We start from the raw sequence: 14,195 nt of genomic DNA on the forward strand, positions 1-14,195 counted from the left end.
TTCTTGACCTGCATACAGATTTCTCAGGAGGCAGGTAAGGTGGTCTGGTATTCCCATCTCTTTAAGAATGTTCCACAGTTTGTTGATTATATCTCTTCAAAAGCGAGGGAGTAGGAAGATGTTTGACAGGTGTAGTAAGAGTACCCCCGCTCCCAGTAACTGCTAGGCTGAGCAGTTTCTTTGGATTCTCTTCCTCCAGTTCAAGATGTTCCCCATCTGAGTTTAAAATTGGTGTCTCAGGCCAGCCAGCCAGCAGTTCTTATTTTTGCTAATGCCAGGAGAGTTGCTATATCAATATTAATCATCTGCATGAAATATTGAACAATGTGGTCCTGTTCTGATGAATAGTGAGGGGCTTGTGGAGGAGGTGATAGAAAATCTTAAATTGGCTTTGTGGCTGCAGGTGCTCAATGGATAAGTCAGTCAATGAGGTGAACTCCTCACCCCCCTCCCCACCAGGACCCACTCCTGTTCCTGAGTTCCCCGTAAATCTGTAAGTGGCACCAGCCCTCCACCCCTTCACCTCCATCCAGCCACCAGCTGCCCCTGAATCCACCTCTGTCCCATTTCTGCATCCCAATCCCATCGCCACTGCCCAGCTCAGCCCCTTGGGCCTTGGATAGCCCCATATCTTCCTGCATCTAATCTTGTCCCCATCAAAGCATCCCCCCTCAGATGCCAGAGTGATGTGTGTTCTAGGTCACCCAGCAGTTTAAAACCCACTGGTTGCCTACAGATCATGTAGAAACACAAGGTGTTTGGAGTCTGGAATGAATCCTGCTGTCTCCTGCCTTCTCAAAACTCCACTGCTACAGCACTCTGCCTGTTCTTCCCCTGGGCCTTACCTGGCTGCCTTCCACCATGCCCCTTCCTGCCTGGCCCTCAGTAACCTAGCTGCAGACCACCGCCTCCTCTCCTGACTCAGAAATTGCCTGGTACATGGTACACTGGGAGGAGGAATTTGCACCCCTCCTTCCCCCCTCACCCCCCATCCCTGCCCCTGGCCACGTGAGGATGGATTGGCTGAGACCGGGAGGGGCTGCTCCCTGCCCCTGCCCGACATGTACTGTATAACATCTGCTTGTCTACCAGAGTCTTGTTTTTCGCTGCCAAGCTGCTCCCTGTGCCTGCCACACCAGGGGTCTCGGTTGCTAAGATTGGATGCAAATCCACCCGAGTGACAGAGGACCACTGTCACTGGCTTTGACGTCCCCGCTATCGCAGACACAGTATTTCTTCGGCAGTTGTCCCCTTACCTGCCCCCTCACTGCTAATAATGTTTTGTGGCTTGGTATTCCGGTGGCTGAATTTCTCTCTCGAAATAGTTTAGCCTGAGTGCCCCCGCTGCCCTGCTGACTCCTTCAAGTGCATCACAAATCTCCCATCCGGGGTGGGGTGGGGGGGCTCATGATCCCGTAGATCATCCCTGTGCGCTGATCACCACAGCCCTGCCTCAGCCCTCCTCCTCTGATTCACATCACTCGCGTGTTTGTAACACAGCCTTCCGCTGGGTGATGTCAAGATAAATCATTGTTCAGAACCCGTTAGCTGGCGGGAGCCAGGGACCTCAGTGTGACCCCCTTTATTGTATAGGTGAGTACAACAGAGTCTAGGAGGTCAGGTGACTTTCTTACGGTCACGCAGTCAGATGTTTCCTAACTAAACTGGGACTGGAATCCAGATTTTGTTTTTCACTTCAGTACTCTTTCTAACTCACCGAAAACTATTCCCTTTTTTTTTTTTTTTTCAATGAAAAAATTTTAACTCAAAGTGGTAAGACACGTGTAACATAAAATTTACCATCTTAGCCAGTTTAAAGTGTGCAGTTCAGTGGTGTTAAATATATTCATATTATTGTATAGCTGTAACCATCATCTATCTACAGAACTTTTGTCGTCTTCCCAAACTGAAACTGTATACATCACACAGTCACTCCCCAGTCCTCCCCCTTCCCAGTCTTTGGTAACCACCTTTCAACTTTCTGTCTCTCTGAATTTGATTGCTCTAGATACCTGATTCAGGTGGCCCTAGTGGTAAAGAACCCGCCTGCCATCGCAGGAGACATAAGAGACTCAGGTTCCATCCCTGAGTCGGGAAGATCCCCTGGAGGAGGGCATGGCAACCCACTCCAGTATTCTTGCCTGGAGAATCCCATGGACAGAGGAGCCTGGCGGGCTACAGTCCATGGGGTCACGAAGGGTTGGACACGACTGAAGCCATTTATCATGCATAGCATACAGGTACCTCATACAAGTGGAACCATATAGTATTTTTTCCTTTAGTGTGATGGCTTATTTCACTTAGCACACTGTCTTCAAGTTTCATTGTAGTGTATGTCAGAATTTCCTTCCTGTTTATAGCTGAATAATACTTGATGGTATGTACATACCACATTTTGTTTATCCATTCATCTGTTGATGGACACTCAGGTTTCTCCCACGTTTTGGCTAGTGACAATAAAGCTGCTATGGACATGGGCGTACAAACATCTGTTTGCCAAGAGCTATCCTTTATGAAAATATATTCAGAGACACTTGCTGCTACTGGTATTTTTTTTTAATGGTAAGTTTGGAAAAGAACAACAGCAACAAAAAACCACCTTGAAGAATACAAACGTCACTAATTTTACCTGGTATGTATCTCCTGTATTTCATACTCATGTTGCCCATAATTCTAAAAGTTTTATACAGACAGAGGATTTTAATTGAGGGAGACTTTTTAACAATCTGTGTATTAAGGAGAACACCTGAAGTGTTTGTAAGGGACAGACAGCGTGAGAACTGAGCATGACCTTGGCTAACCATGGCGTTCTCGAGATTCTATTCATTCAAAGTATGAGCTTACCTTGACAGTACTGCAGAGAGAGATTTTTGTGGTGCTTCTTTAAGACTGTGTGCGTGGATCCTAAGTTGCTCCAGTCGTGTCTGACTCTGTGTGATCCTGTAGACCATAACCCACCAGGCTCCTCTGTCCATGGGATTCTCCAGGCAAGAATACTGGTTGCCATTTCCTTCTCCAGGGGATCTTCACGACCCAGGGATCAACCCTTAGCATTTTGTAGAGTGCTTTTGTTGTTGTTATTCAGTAGCTAAGTTGTGTCCAATTCTTTGTGACCCCATGGACTGCAGCACCCTGTCCATCTCCACCTCCTGGAATTTACTCAAATTCATGTCCGTTGAGTTGGTGATGCCATCCAACCATCTCATCCTCTGTTGTCCCCTTCTCCTCCTGCCCTCAATCTTTCTCAGTATCAGGGTCTTTTCTAATGAGTTAGTTCTTTGCACCAGGTGGCCAAATGACAAGAGTCACATTTTGAATGGGGGGCCGGGTGGGGCGGGGGGGGGGCGGTGAGTCTTTCCCGGTCACATTTCTTAAATATCCACTAGGGGGCAGTAAAAGACATAACAATTTTCAATAGCGCCAGCGAGTGCCTGGCAATCTGGTCTCCTGGTCCTCTGCACAGCTCTCTCGGTTCTCTGTGCACAGTTACAAGATAATGAATTTCACATGCAAGGGCATGTGTGGGTGAAACTGGTGATACCGTCAGCTGTAGCCCAAGTGCAAGTTTTTCTCATATTCTGGCTAGCATTAATGCGTAAAACTTTATTCAGTATCTGGGGTCCAGATTGCATTTTTATTTAATTCATGTTAGCTCAGTGATTCTCAAACGGAGTGAACACCAGAATTACCCGTCATGCTTTTTCTCAAATACGTATATGCTCAGGTCTCATCCCAGATCTGTTAAGTCAGAATTTCTGGGCCTGGGGCCTAGTTATATAGACTATCTTTAGATTCTGGTCCGTGACTTCTTGCTAAGAACCAATGCGTTCGTTCTTTAATAACTTTAATAACTGGGGGGAAGAGGTCACCTTTGAGTAAAACCTCTGAGGAAAGTGAATGTGACTTCTAGAATTTTTTTCTCTTTTTAAAATAGAAGTTACTGAAGGGGTCTGGTGGCTTGGGGAATGACATTCAGAACAGCTATGAAGCTTTTCCATAAATAGTGCCTATATTGGAGCAAGCCAGGAGCCCAGACAGAAGATCTGGGACTGAGGCAGGCCTGGCAAACTCAGGATCTATGATGGCAGTTCCAAGAAGGACAAGCTCAGAGGCCAAACTCTTCGGTGTGTGGCCGTATTAAGAGAATCTTTCCAATAGCATTCAGGGAAAAAGAGACCTTTTTTATTTTGTCAGAGATAAAGATGGCACAAAGAACTTGCTGTGAGGTCAGAAGGCTTCAGTTCTCATCCCGTGTGTGTGTGCTAAGTGGCATCAGTGGTATCCGACTCTGTGCGACCCCATGGATTGCATCCCGCCAGGCTCCTCTGTCCATGGGATTCTGCAGGCAAGAATACTGGAGTGGGTTGCCATTTCCTACTCCAGGGGATCTTTCCGACCCAGGAATAGAACCTGCGTCTCTTAGTTCTTCTGCATTGGCTGGGGTGTTCTTTAGCACTTGCACCACCTGGGGTGCCCCAGTTCTCATCCTAACCGTCCCCATAGCCAGTTAGGGGACCCAAGGCCACTCATGTCACCTCTCTGAGCCTCCACTGCTCCGTTTGAATTATGAGAGGATTGTGTGCCATTGATCTCCGAGGATCGTTCCGGTTCTAAAGGTTCCATGATCCTGTTGGTATTAATAATCTTGATTTGTATGGTACTACCCTGGCAAAGAGCAGAAGAAATATTCAGTAATGCAGTGAATGACAGAGACTATTGACCATGTAGTTTAATTTATTTAAGGCATATACAGTGAATTCAAAGGAGAAAATATTGTGGCCAATAATATATTGAACTGTTAGTATCTTCAGCATAGCAAAAGCTTTCCAGAGGGAAAAATTACCCATCAGTGCAAACCTGACATTTTTCACTTCTTGATCCATAACTGCCATTTCTCCCGTACGCTTATATTTACTGTAAAGGGCCAAACGTATGAATGCTTCAGATGAATATTAAATAACTACATAAGCGTCAAGGTCACTGTTGCGAGGGAGGCTAGGTGGAGGGCCCTGGGAGGCCGGCATTGATCTCCCGTGAAGTTCTATCCTCGAATCCTGCTGACGAGGGGAAACAATGGATGTGGACCATTATTAAGGCTTTAAGTGTTTCCTCCATTGTTAACGATCTTTTACAAGCCCGGGGTAACTGATAGTGCCCAAGGAATTGGCAAAAGCTTCACTTAGAAATATAGGCTGGTCAGAGAGATAAGTAAAACCCAGAGCACAGATGTCCTGGGTTGGGCTTACGCAGCAAAGGTGTGCGGCCAGGCAAGTCCAGCGCTGGGGCACGCCGGCTCAGCTCTGTTAAGGTTCAGCAAGGAAGGAAAGCTCTCTCTCGGGCTCTTTCAAGGCAGAAGCTGCAGAGAGTAAGGGGCTTCTCTGGTGGTCCAGTGGTTAAGACTTCGCCTTCCAATGCAGGGGATACCAGTTCAATTCCTGATCAGGGAATGCAGATCCCACATGCCTTGCAGCTAAAAAAAAAAAAAAAAAAACAAAGGATAAAATAGAGGAAAGGGGCTTACCTGGTAGCTCAGTGGTAAAGCATCCGCCTGCCAATGCAGGTGACATGGGTTCAATCCCTGATCTGGGAAGATTCCACATACCTCAGAACAACTAAGCCCGTGCGCCACAACTTCTGACTTTGTGCTCTAGAGCCCAAGAACCACGACTGCTGAGCCCACACACAGCAACTACTGAAGCCCTCATGCTCGAGCCAGTGCTCCACAGCGAGAGAAGCCACCACAGTGAGAAGCCCACACTTCAACAGAGTAGCCCCCGATCACCACAACTAGAGAAAAGCCCGTGCAGCAACGAAGACCCAGCAAAGCCACAAATAAATAAAAACCCAGAGGCAATAGTGTGACAATTTCAATAAAGACTAAAATTGGTCCACATTAAAAAAATTTTTTTTTTTTAGGCATTAAAAACTTAAAAACAACAGCAACAAGGGAAAACCAGATCCACCTTTAAATTTCCTCCAGCTCCCCTGCCCTAGAGAAAACCTCTCAAGGATCAGACAAGTGTCTGGGGGAAACTGGGTGTGTGTGAGTGGTGCAGAGTCAGGCTGAGTGTCTGAGCCGGTCAAGCGCCCCAGGTAATTATGTGGGTGTCCTGCTGACCTGGAGCTGGGAGGAGAGCACATCTTAGGATGACGGAATCTAGTTTCAAAAGGTCTCAACAGATCAAAGGATTGAGTGAGTCTACCAGATGAACCTAATGAGAGACACAGAAGCTGAAACCAATGGTTCCCGTGTGCGAGCTCGCTGTAGTGGCGCGTTCCGCCCTGTGCACATTTCAGTTTATTTCCTCTTTACAGTGATCCGGGGAGGGGGAAGGTTTTATATCCCCGTTTTTAGAACGAGGAGACTGAGACGTGGAAGTACAGAGGACGGTGCACACACCTCAGAGCCCTGGATCTGGTTTCAATCCCGGTTTTGCCCCTCAGTCTGCCAGAAAGTTACTTCATCTTTAAAAAAAAACAGCAACACTATAATCGCTTTAAATAAAGACTTTGGAGTTTCTTATAAAGTTTCAAAAAAAAAAAAAAACAAACAAACACAACCAGCAACACCCAGGCTTTATGGCTGCCTTTTATGTGTCAGCTTCAGTGGGCTTCAGCTTTTGCATGTGTTCTCATTTAATCCTCAGAACAATCTTGCTCCTATTTTACAGACAGAAAAGACACAGATAATTTATGTAACTTGCATGGGGTCACACAGGAAGTAGCAGGGCAGGGATCTGAGCCCAGACAGTCTGACTTCCAGGCCTGCGTTCCCTGTTTCCTATATTACGAAAAGGGAACAACCATATGTTCTGCGAGGGCTGGATGAAATAACTTCTGTAAAGTGCCTCAAATAGTCCCCACACATAAGTGAAGTGAAGGTCACTCAGTCATGTCCGACTCTTTGCGACCTCATGGACTATACAGTCCATGGAATTCTCCAGGCCAGAATACTGTAATGGGTAGCCTATCCCTTCTCCAGCAGATCCTCCCAACCTAGGGATCGAACCCAGGTCCCCTGCATTTCAGGTGGGTTCTTTACTAGCTGAGCCACTAGGGAAGCCTGAGAATACTGGAATGGGTAGCCTATCCCTTCTCTAGCAGATCCTCCCAACCCAGGGATCGAACCCAGATCCCCTGCCTTGCAGGTGGATTCTTTACCAACTGAGCTATCAGGACTTGCGCAGGGTGATAGCTAATAACCAGCCAATACCTGGGGTTGGAACCCCGGTCTCATGATTGCAAACTGGCCGCATTGAAAGGAACAAGATCGGGGGCCATTTGGGGGTGACTGTCTCAGTGCCTGGCACAGAGTTACGCTCTGGCAGGTGCTGAGTGAGTCCTTACATAGGTGGGGTCATTCTGCACCCATTCACCATTTGCCAAGGTCCTGCTGTGTCTCGGGGACCAGAGGGGACAGGAATATGGTGCTAACCGTCCTTTTTCTCCCTCCAGGTTCAAATGGTGAAAGATGGGGACCCCTCCTGGAAGCCCACTTTTATTGTGAAACCTGACAGTGGTTGTCAGGGTGACGGAATCTACCTCATCAAAGACCCCAGTGACATCCGCCTGTCAGGGACGCTCCAGAGCAGGCCGGCGGTGGTCCAGGAGTACATCTGCAAGCCCCTCCTCATCGACAAACTCAAGTTTGACATCCGTCTGTACGTCCTGCTAAAGTCTCTAGAGCCCTTAGAGATCTACATAGCCAAGGACGGACTCTCTCGGTTTTGTACGGAGCCGTACCAGGAGCCCAACCCCAAAAACCTGCACCACATCTTCATGCATTTGACCAACTACTCCCTGAACGTCCACAGTGGGAACTTCGTCCATTCGGACAGCACTAGCACGGGCAGCAAAAGGACTTTTTCTAGCATTCTCTATAGGTTGTCCTCCAAGGGTGTTGACATCAAGAAGGTCTGGTCCGATATCATCTCCTTGGTGATCAAGACCGTCATTGCCCTGACTCCACAACTCAAAGTGTTCCACCAGTCAGATATACCCGCGGGGAGGCCGGGCCCCACCTGCTTCCAGGTAACCAGCGCCAGTTCCCAGCCGGAGTTCTTGGTCTTGACCCGGCTCTCCCTGGTCTCCTGTGGGGTGAGGGATGGGGGCGGGGTGGTCAGAGGGGTGGAGGGATGGTTGCCCGAATGGGCTTTGGTGTGAAAGCAGGGTCCAACTTTCTGCTTTCTATTCGCTGGCTGTGTGACTTGGGGCAAGTTACTTCCATTTTCTCACCTGTAAAATGAGACTAAGAGTAAACCTCCCTTAAAGGATGCTTGTAAGAGTCAAATGAGCAGTGTGGAAAGCCCCAGTGCCTCCCGTTCATTCTTTCTTCCTGTAGTTTTCACCAGCTGCTTAGCAGGGGCCAGGCACTGTTCGAGGTACTAGTGAGACAGGAAGTCAGGTCCCTGCTGGCTGATGCAGAGAATCTGTGCTCTTGTGGGAGATGAATAAGTTAAAGAGCAATTTGTATAGGGACTGCCCTGGTGGTCCAGTGGTTAGGACTCCACACTTCCAGTGCACGGGGCCTGGGTTCACTACCCAGTGGGGGAACTAGGATCCAACATGCTGTGTAGAATGGCCAGAAAACGGAAAAAAAGCCATTAGTATGAAGTGTCACGAGTGCTGGAATAGAGGAAACACACCAGGAAACATACCAGGTGCTGTGAGATTGTGGGGCCATCTAACATTTTCTGAGTGGGAACAAGGGTGGTCTGGGAAGACTTCCCAGAAGTAGCAGCAGTTAAACTAGGACCTGGAGTAAGAGTTAGATGGAGCAGGCTAGACTGGAGAGGGCTGGGGAGACAAAGAATCCTGGGGGGACATGCTTGCAGCCCCAGATGTGAGTCTGGATGGAGGGTGGGGTTTGAAGCAGAGACATGGAGGGAGATGAGGAAGTTGAGGTGGGAGAGGTCGGTGGGGTAAGTCATGGAAAGCTGAGGGCAATGGGGTCCACGGGAGGGTGCCCAACGGACACAGATGCACTCAGGTTTGCATGTGACAAGGATCAAACTGGCCACAGGGTGAAGACCAGATTGAGGGGAGGCTAGGAGCAGGGTTGTGGGGAGAACTGGTGAGCTGAGTGCTTTCCTATGACCAAGAGAGGATGCCAGCTTGGGTTGTGAAGGGCTTGGTGGTGTTGGAAAGAACAGATGTGAGAACCATGGTGGTGGTGGTGGTATAGTCGCTCAGTCATGTCTGACTCTTGCAACCCCACAGACTGCAGCCCACCAGGCTCCTCTGTCCGTGGGATTCTCCAGGCAAGAATGCTGGAGTGGGTTGCCCTTTCCTTCTCCAGGGGATCTTCCCAACCTAGGAATTGAACCCGGGTCTCCTGCATTGCAGGCAGATTCTTTACTGACTGAGCTTTGCAGGAAGCCCATGTGAGAACTATGAAAGGGGTCAAACAACCAGACTTGGTGATTGGCTGGGGCTGGGGGACAGTGGAGAGACCGTGGCGGGAAAGATGCAGGGAACCCAGACCAACTCCTGGCTGGCTTAGGTGCTTGGATGGATGAAGAGAAGCCACCGGAAGGGGGCCAGGCTTGTGGGCAGGAGTCAGGAGTTGGACTTGAACATGCCTCTGAAGGGCCTGTGTGACATCCAAGTGGGGAGGTTAGGTGGACATTGGGCATCTGATCCTGGAGTACAGGAGCGGGAGGGCTGGGCGGGACAGAGATGGGGAGCATCAGTGTTCAGATGGTCATGGGGCCGTGAGACGCTGCAGGGTGAGCAGAGGCCAGAGAAGACCCCCTTGGGCACCGCCATTCAGTAAGGGACAGGGTGATGTGTGGAGCACTGGCTCAGCCAGTGGGCAGGGAGGAGATGGACACGGGGGTGGTGCATCCTTCCAGGTCATTTGGCCATGAAGGTGGTGGGGGGAGACCTGGAGTCTAGGTGCTTGGTGGGGACACAGTTTCCTGCAGATAAATTGGAGTAGGGAGCAGATGATACGAAACACCACCTCTGGGACCCCCGTGATCTAATCTTGAAGCAGTTATTATATAAGAAAGAATACGTGGAACATGTGTGTAACCTATGAAGCAGAAGCAGGAAACCATCATCTCCAACCTACCTCCCAACCCAAGGTCCCCAATTATAGTGCTGCTCCCTGATCCCGTTCCTCACCCCGAGGTAACCATCGTCCCGAATGTTCTCGTTATCATTTCCTTGCTTAAAAAAAAACCTTTTATTATATGCGAATATATCCCTGAGGAATATATGGTTTTGCTTGTTTCCGAGCATCATAAAAACACTGCAATCACGCACATAGTCTTCTACCACTCTCTTTTCGGCTCTATGTGGAGGTAGGTCGTTGGTTCGCTTTCATTTGCACGGTTGTACATCCCGTTGTAAATACGCACGCTTTGTTCATCGGTTCTTCTATCATTGAACGTTTGAGTTGTTTCTAGTCCTTTAAAGGCTGTGGCAGGAGAGACGCAGGTAGCGTGGAACAGGAAGGGGGAGGGGGAGGCAGCGGGGCGGCATCTCTGACGGAGAGGATGCTCGTTCGGCAGCAGGAGAGGAGGCTGGCCCCAGGATACAGCCCCAGATCCAGAGAGGCTACCCTAGTAGTGGGCACCAGTCAGCGGGCTTTCTGGGAAGGCCGGTGGAAGCCTTTGACGGGGCATTCAGGCAGTGGTCAGTTTGGGGGGTGGGGTGGGGGGTCGTGGTGGTGGAGGTAATTGTCATCCAAAATCTGTCCTTAGGCACTTGGACCCCAGGCAGGATGTCCAGCTCAGCCATCAGGCTTAGGGCATTAGAAAGGGGAGGTGGGCACAACTTAGAGGCAGGACCAGAGAAAACAAATCCTGGCTTGAGCCACAGGAAGGTGAGGGCGAAGGAGAGAGTTGCAACGTGGAGGCATCCAGGGGTCATCCCAGGGGACTGCGTGGTCACATCTGTTCGACAGTGACAGCTATTCCGGGAGCGTCATGTGGGCCCTCGTGAGTGGCCAAGCCGCAGAGCCCTGGCACAGCGAGGGTGCAGGGTGGAGGGCCAGGCCGTGGTTTTTCTGCCTGTCTTGCTGTGGACCAGTGGCATGGGAGGCCATGGGCTGGAACCAGGGCCCCAGCTGCAGGGCAGACAGAGAGGGAGCCGCTGGTTTGGACAGAGCACAGCTGGCACATGAACCACAGGCCCGTAAGCGTTTTCCATTGCTCGACCACGCTGAGTGCTGCCAGGCCTGGGGTCAGGAGAGGAGCACAGGGCCGGAAGCAACCCTCCGGGAGGAGTTCATCCTCTTCCCGGCTGGGGGTCCCATGGGCACGTTTCCTCACCACCCCGAGCCTCTGTTTCTTTCTCTGTGAATCACCTACACTCACCTCCTTACCTGCCATCTTGGGAGCAGTGTGAAGTAATGAGGGTGAAATCCTTTGATGTGGTATAAAGCACGTGGTGGTTTAGTTGCTCAGTCGTGTCCAACTCTTACAACCCCAGGGACTGTAGCCCATCAGGCTCCTCTGTCCATGGGATTCTCCAGGCAAGAATACTGGGGTGGATTGCCATTTCCTTCTCCAGGGGATCTTCCTGATCCAGGGATCGAACCCACATCTCCTGAACTGGATGAGGGTTTGTTACCGACTGAGCCACCAGGGAAGCCCACAAAGCATTAGATACTTGAAATCTGTTTTAAAGTACATTTCAGATTCACAGTGATTGAGAAAACAGTGTTTTGTTCTCCTTGGAGTCCTCTCTTGCTTTCTTTATCCTTATCACTTGTTGAAACACTTGTTAGTTTAGGTCTCAAACACCTGAACTAACTTGGAACCCAAAGATCTGGGGACAGCACATGGTTCTGACATGGACTTGCCGTGTGACGTTCTATAAGCCGCTTGACTTTTCTGTGCCTCCGTTTCCTCACCTACATCACAGGGTTGTCGTCCAACTCACATGAGATCAAGATGATAAAGGGCTTTGCAAACTATAATGTTTTGTGCATATATAATGCATTTTTTCTTTGTCATGGACGCCCCTTTTGCTTGTAGCCAGGCCTGGCCCAGACTGCAGCATTCCAGAACATACACTCTAAGCCAACAAAATTACATTTATCCTAAACATGTGACTGTGACCCCTTTCCAATCACAGCCACAATAACTACTTGGGAAACTGTGATGGCCCGGAGCAGGGGCTGGCGTGGCTGGGCTGTGGGCAGGTTTCCTGTAATCTGTTGCCTAGGAACGTGGCTGCCCTGTCATTCTGGTCTGTCCCCCTGTCATTGCCCAGACAGCCCTCAGCAACATTTCCCCCTGTCAGTCTTCTGGAGGGCAGCTCTGTGACCCCTGCTGAGAGAGTCAGGCCCGTCTGGGTGTAGACGATTCATGTGGCAGAAATGCACACGCAGCGGAGAGCTTTCCAGCAGAGTTCAGCTCTCGTGAACTTTTCTATCTCAGTTCTGCAGCTGGGTTTCTGTCGTCCTCTCGCTCTGGGTCCACTTCTCTCCTTGGCTGTGATCCTTTCCCTTCAGTGTCTGGAAGAGGCACCTTCCGTGAGTGCTAAGGTGCTTCTTCTCTCCCTTCTTTGCTCTTCTGATCTCCCCCACCATCAGCCCCAAACACCCCACAGGAAGGAGGGGAAGGAACATCCCAGCACTCACACATGGGCTTGAGTTTAGTTCTCAGATGCCCTGGATTTGAGCTAACCCCAGCTCCTGCTTCCAGCAGCTCCAGCTGGAGAGCTTGGCAAGCTAACCTTTCTCTGACTCAGTTTCCTTATCTGCAAATAGAATATTGGTCCCTGCCTCACAGAGTTGTTGTGAGACTGAGTGAGAGAAAACTGTGTTGAAGAGTACCCAGCAGGCAATCACTTAATAAATAAGGTCATATCGTTTGCTATCGGTCACGACAGTTGTTCTCAAACTAATCTACGAAGAAGTGCCTTGAACTTAGGGGGAAACCAGGAAGCAAGTCACATTTCCAACTTAATGGAACACTGGTGTTCCAAGGAGCACAGTTTGAGAAACAGGTCCTGACCCCCGCTGCCTCCCAGCCTGGCCCCAGCCTCGCTTCCCCGTTCCTCCCAGATCCATGCGAGTCTGCCAAACACAGCTGACTCCTGTCTCTTGGACATCCTCCATGTTTCCCCACTTCTGCCCTTTTGTTCTCTCCTGGCTTGGCCCCTTCTGCCACACTCTGTCTTCTGCCACGCTCTCTCATCTTCTCCCTCTCTTGTAAAATCTAGTGCTGGCAAAGTACAGCTTGAATCCCACCTTCTCCATAAAGCCTTCCTCGACCACTTTTGACATGTAAGCTTTTTTTTTTTTCCTTCTTTAAGACACATATGCTGGCCGCCCACTGACACAAGCCCTGAGCTAGCTGTGGGCGTGTGGTATGGGCGAGGTTGCAGTCCTGCTCCTAAGAGGTGCGCGGTGTGCTGGGGAGCACTGCCACGTGGGAGTCGTGAGCACCATGGAGGGACATGTGCAGGATTATGGGAGAACACAGACAAGGCAGCTTGTCTGCACCCCCTGCGTTGGAAGTGCAGAGTCTTAACCACCGGACCACCAGGGAAATCCCAGTGTGACCACTTCTAACCAACACCGCTGCCTCCATCCCAGTCCAGACAGCCGTCATCTTGTACTTGTATCACTGCAACTGCCTCCTAATTGATGTTCGTTTTCCCACCCTTGCTGCTTGTAGCCTATTTTTCTCACTGTAGCTAAAGTGATTCTTTTAAAACATGTCAGATTAAATTACTTCCCCGTGTAAAGTCTCCAATGGCTTTCTCATTGCACTTAAAATCCTGGCTCCTTACCATGGCTTGCAAGATGCTACATGATCTATCCCTTGCCATTCTGTCTGACCTCATCTCCTGTCTCCCTCCCTCTCACTCCTTGCTGTTCATCAGAAGTGGCCTGTGTTCTTGCCATTCCTTCTGCTTGGGACGCTCTTCTTCAGCTCTTCAAATGACTTATTTGCTCACTTCACTCAGTCCCTGTTCATACATCACCTCCTGAGTCTTTGGCTTCTGGTCGTGATGGAGTAACAAAGACTGGACTTAACCTTCTTTTGAAAACAACTAGAATACCAGACAAAATACACGAAAGAAGTGTTTTCAGATTTTGTACCACAGACAGCTCGGCATCATAATCCCAAAGGAAAGTGGGGAACAAAAGCCGAGATGTGTCTACGGTTGCCTCAGCTTTCTGTCTGGGGGCACTCTCTAAGACACGGGCGGGGGTGAGAGTGCACCTAAAC

General features: G+C 49.7%; 1 protein-coding gene across 3 annotated transcripts in view; it reads left to right on the top strand.

The window, feature by feature from the left end:
- The window catches only part of TTLL11 (tubulin tyrosine ligase like 11), a 270,271-nt gene that overhangs the window by 90,615 nt on the left and 165,461 nt on the right, over positions 1 to 14,195 (top strand). For all 3 annotated transcript variants that reach the window (XM_070379049.1, XM_070379050.1, XM_070379051.1), the window contains exon 4: positions 7,456 to 8,031. In XM_070379049.1, coding sequence (XP_070235150.1) covers positions 7,456 to 8,031 — 576 coding nt within the window. The remainder of the gene's footprint in view (positions 1 to 7,455; positions 8,032 to 14,195) is intronic.

Source organism: Bos mutus, chromosome 11 (genome assembly GCF_027580195.1).
Source record: "Bos mutus isolate GX-2022 chromosome 11, NWIPB_WYAK_1.1, whole genome shotgun sequence".
Taxonomy (NCBI): Eukaryota; Metazoa; Chordata; class Mammalia; order Artiodactyla; family Bovidae; genus Bos; species Bos mutus.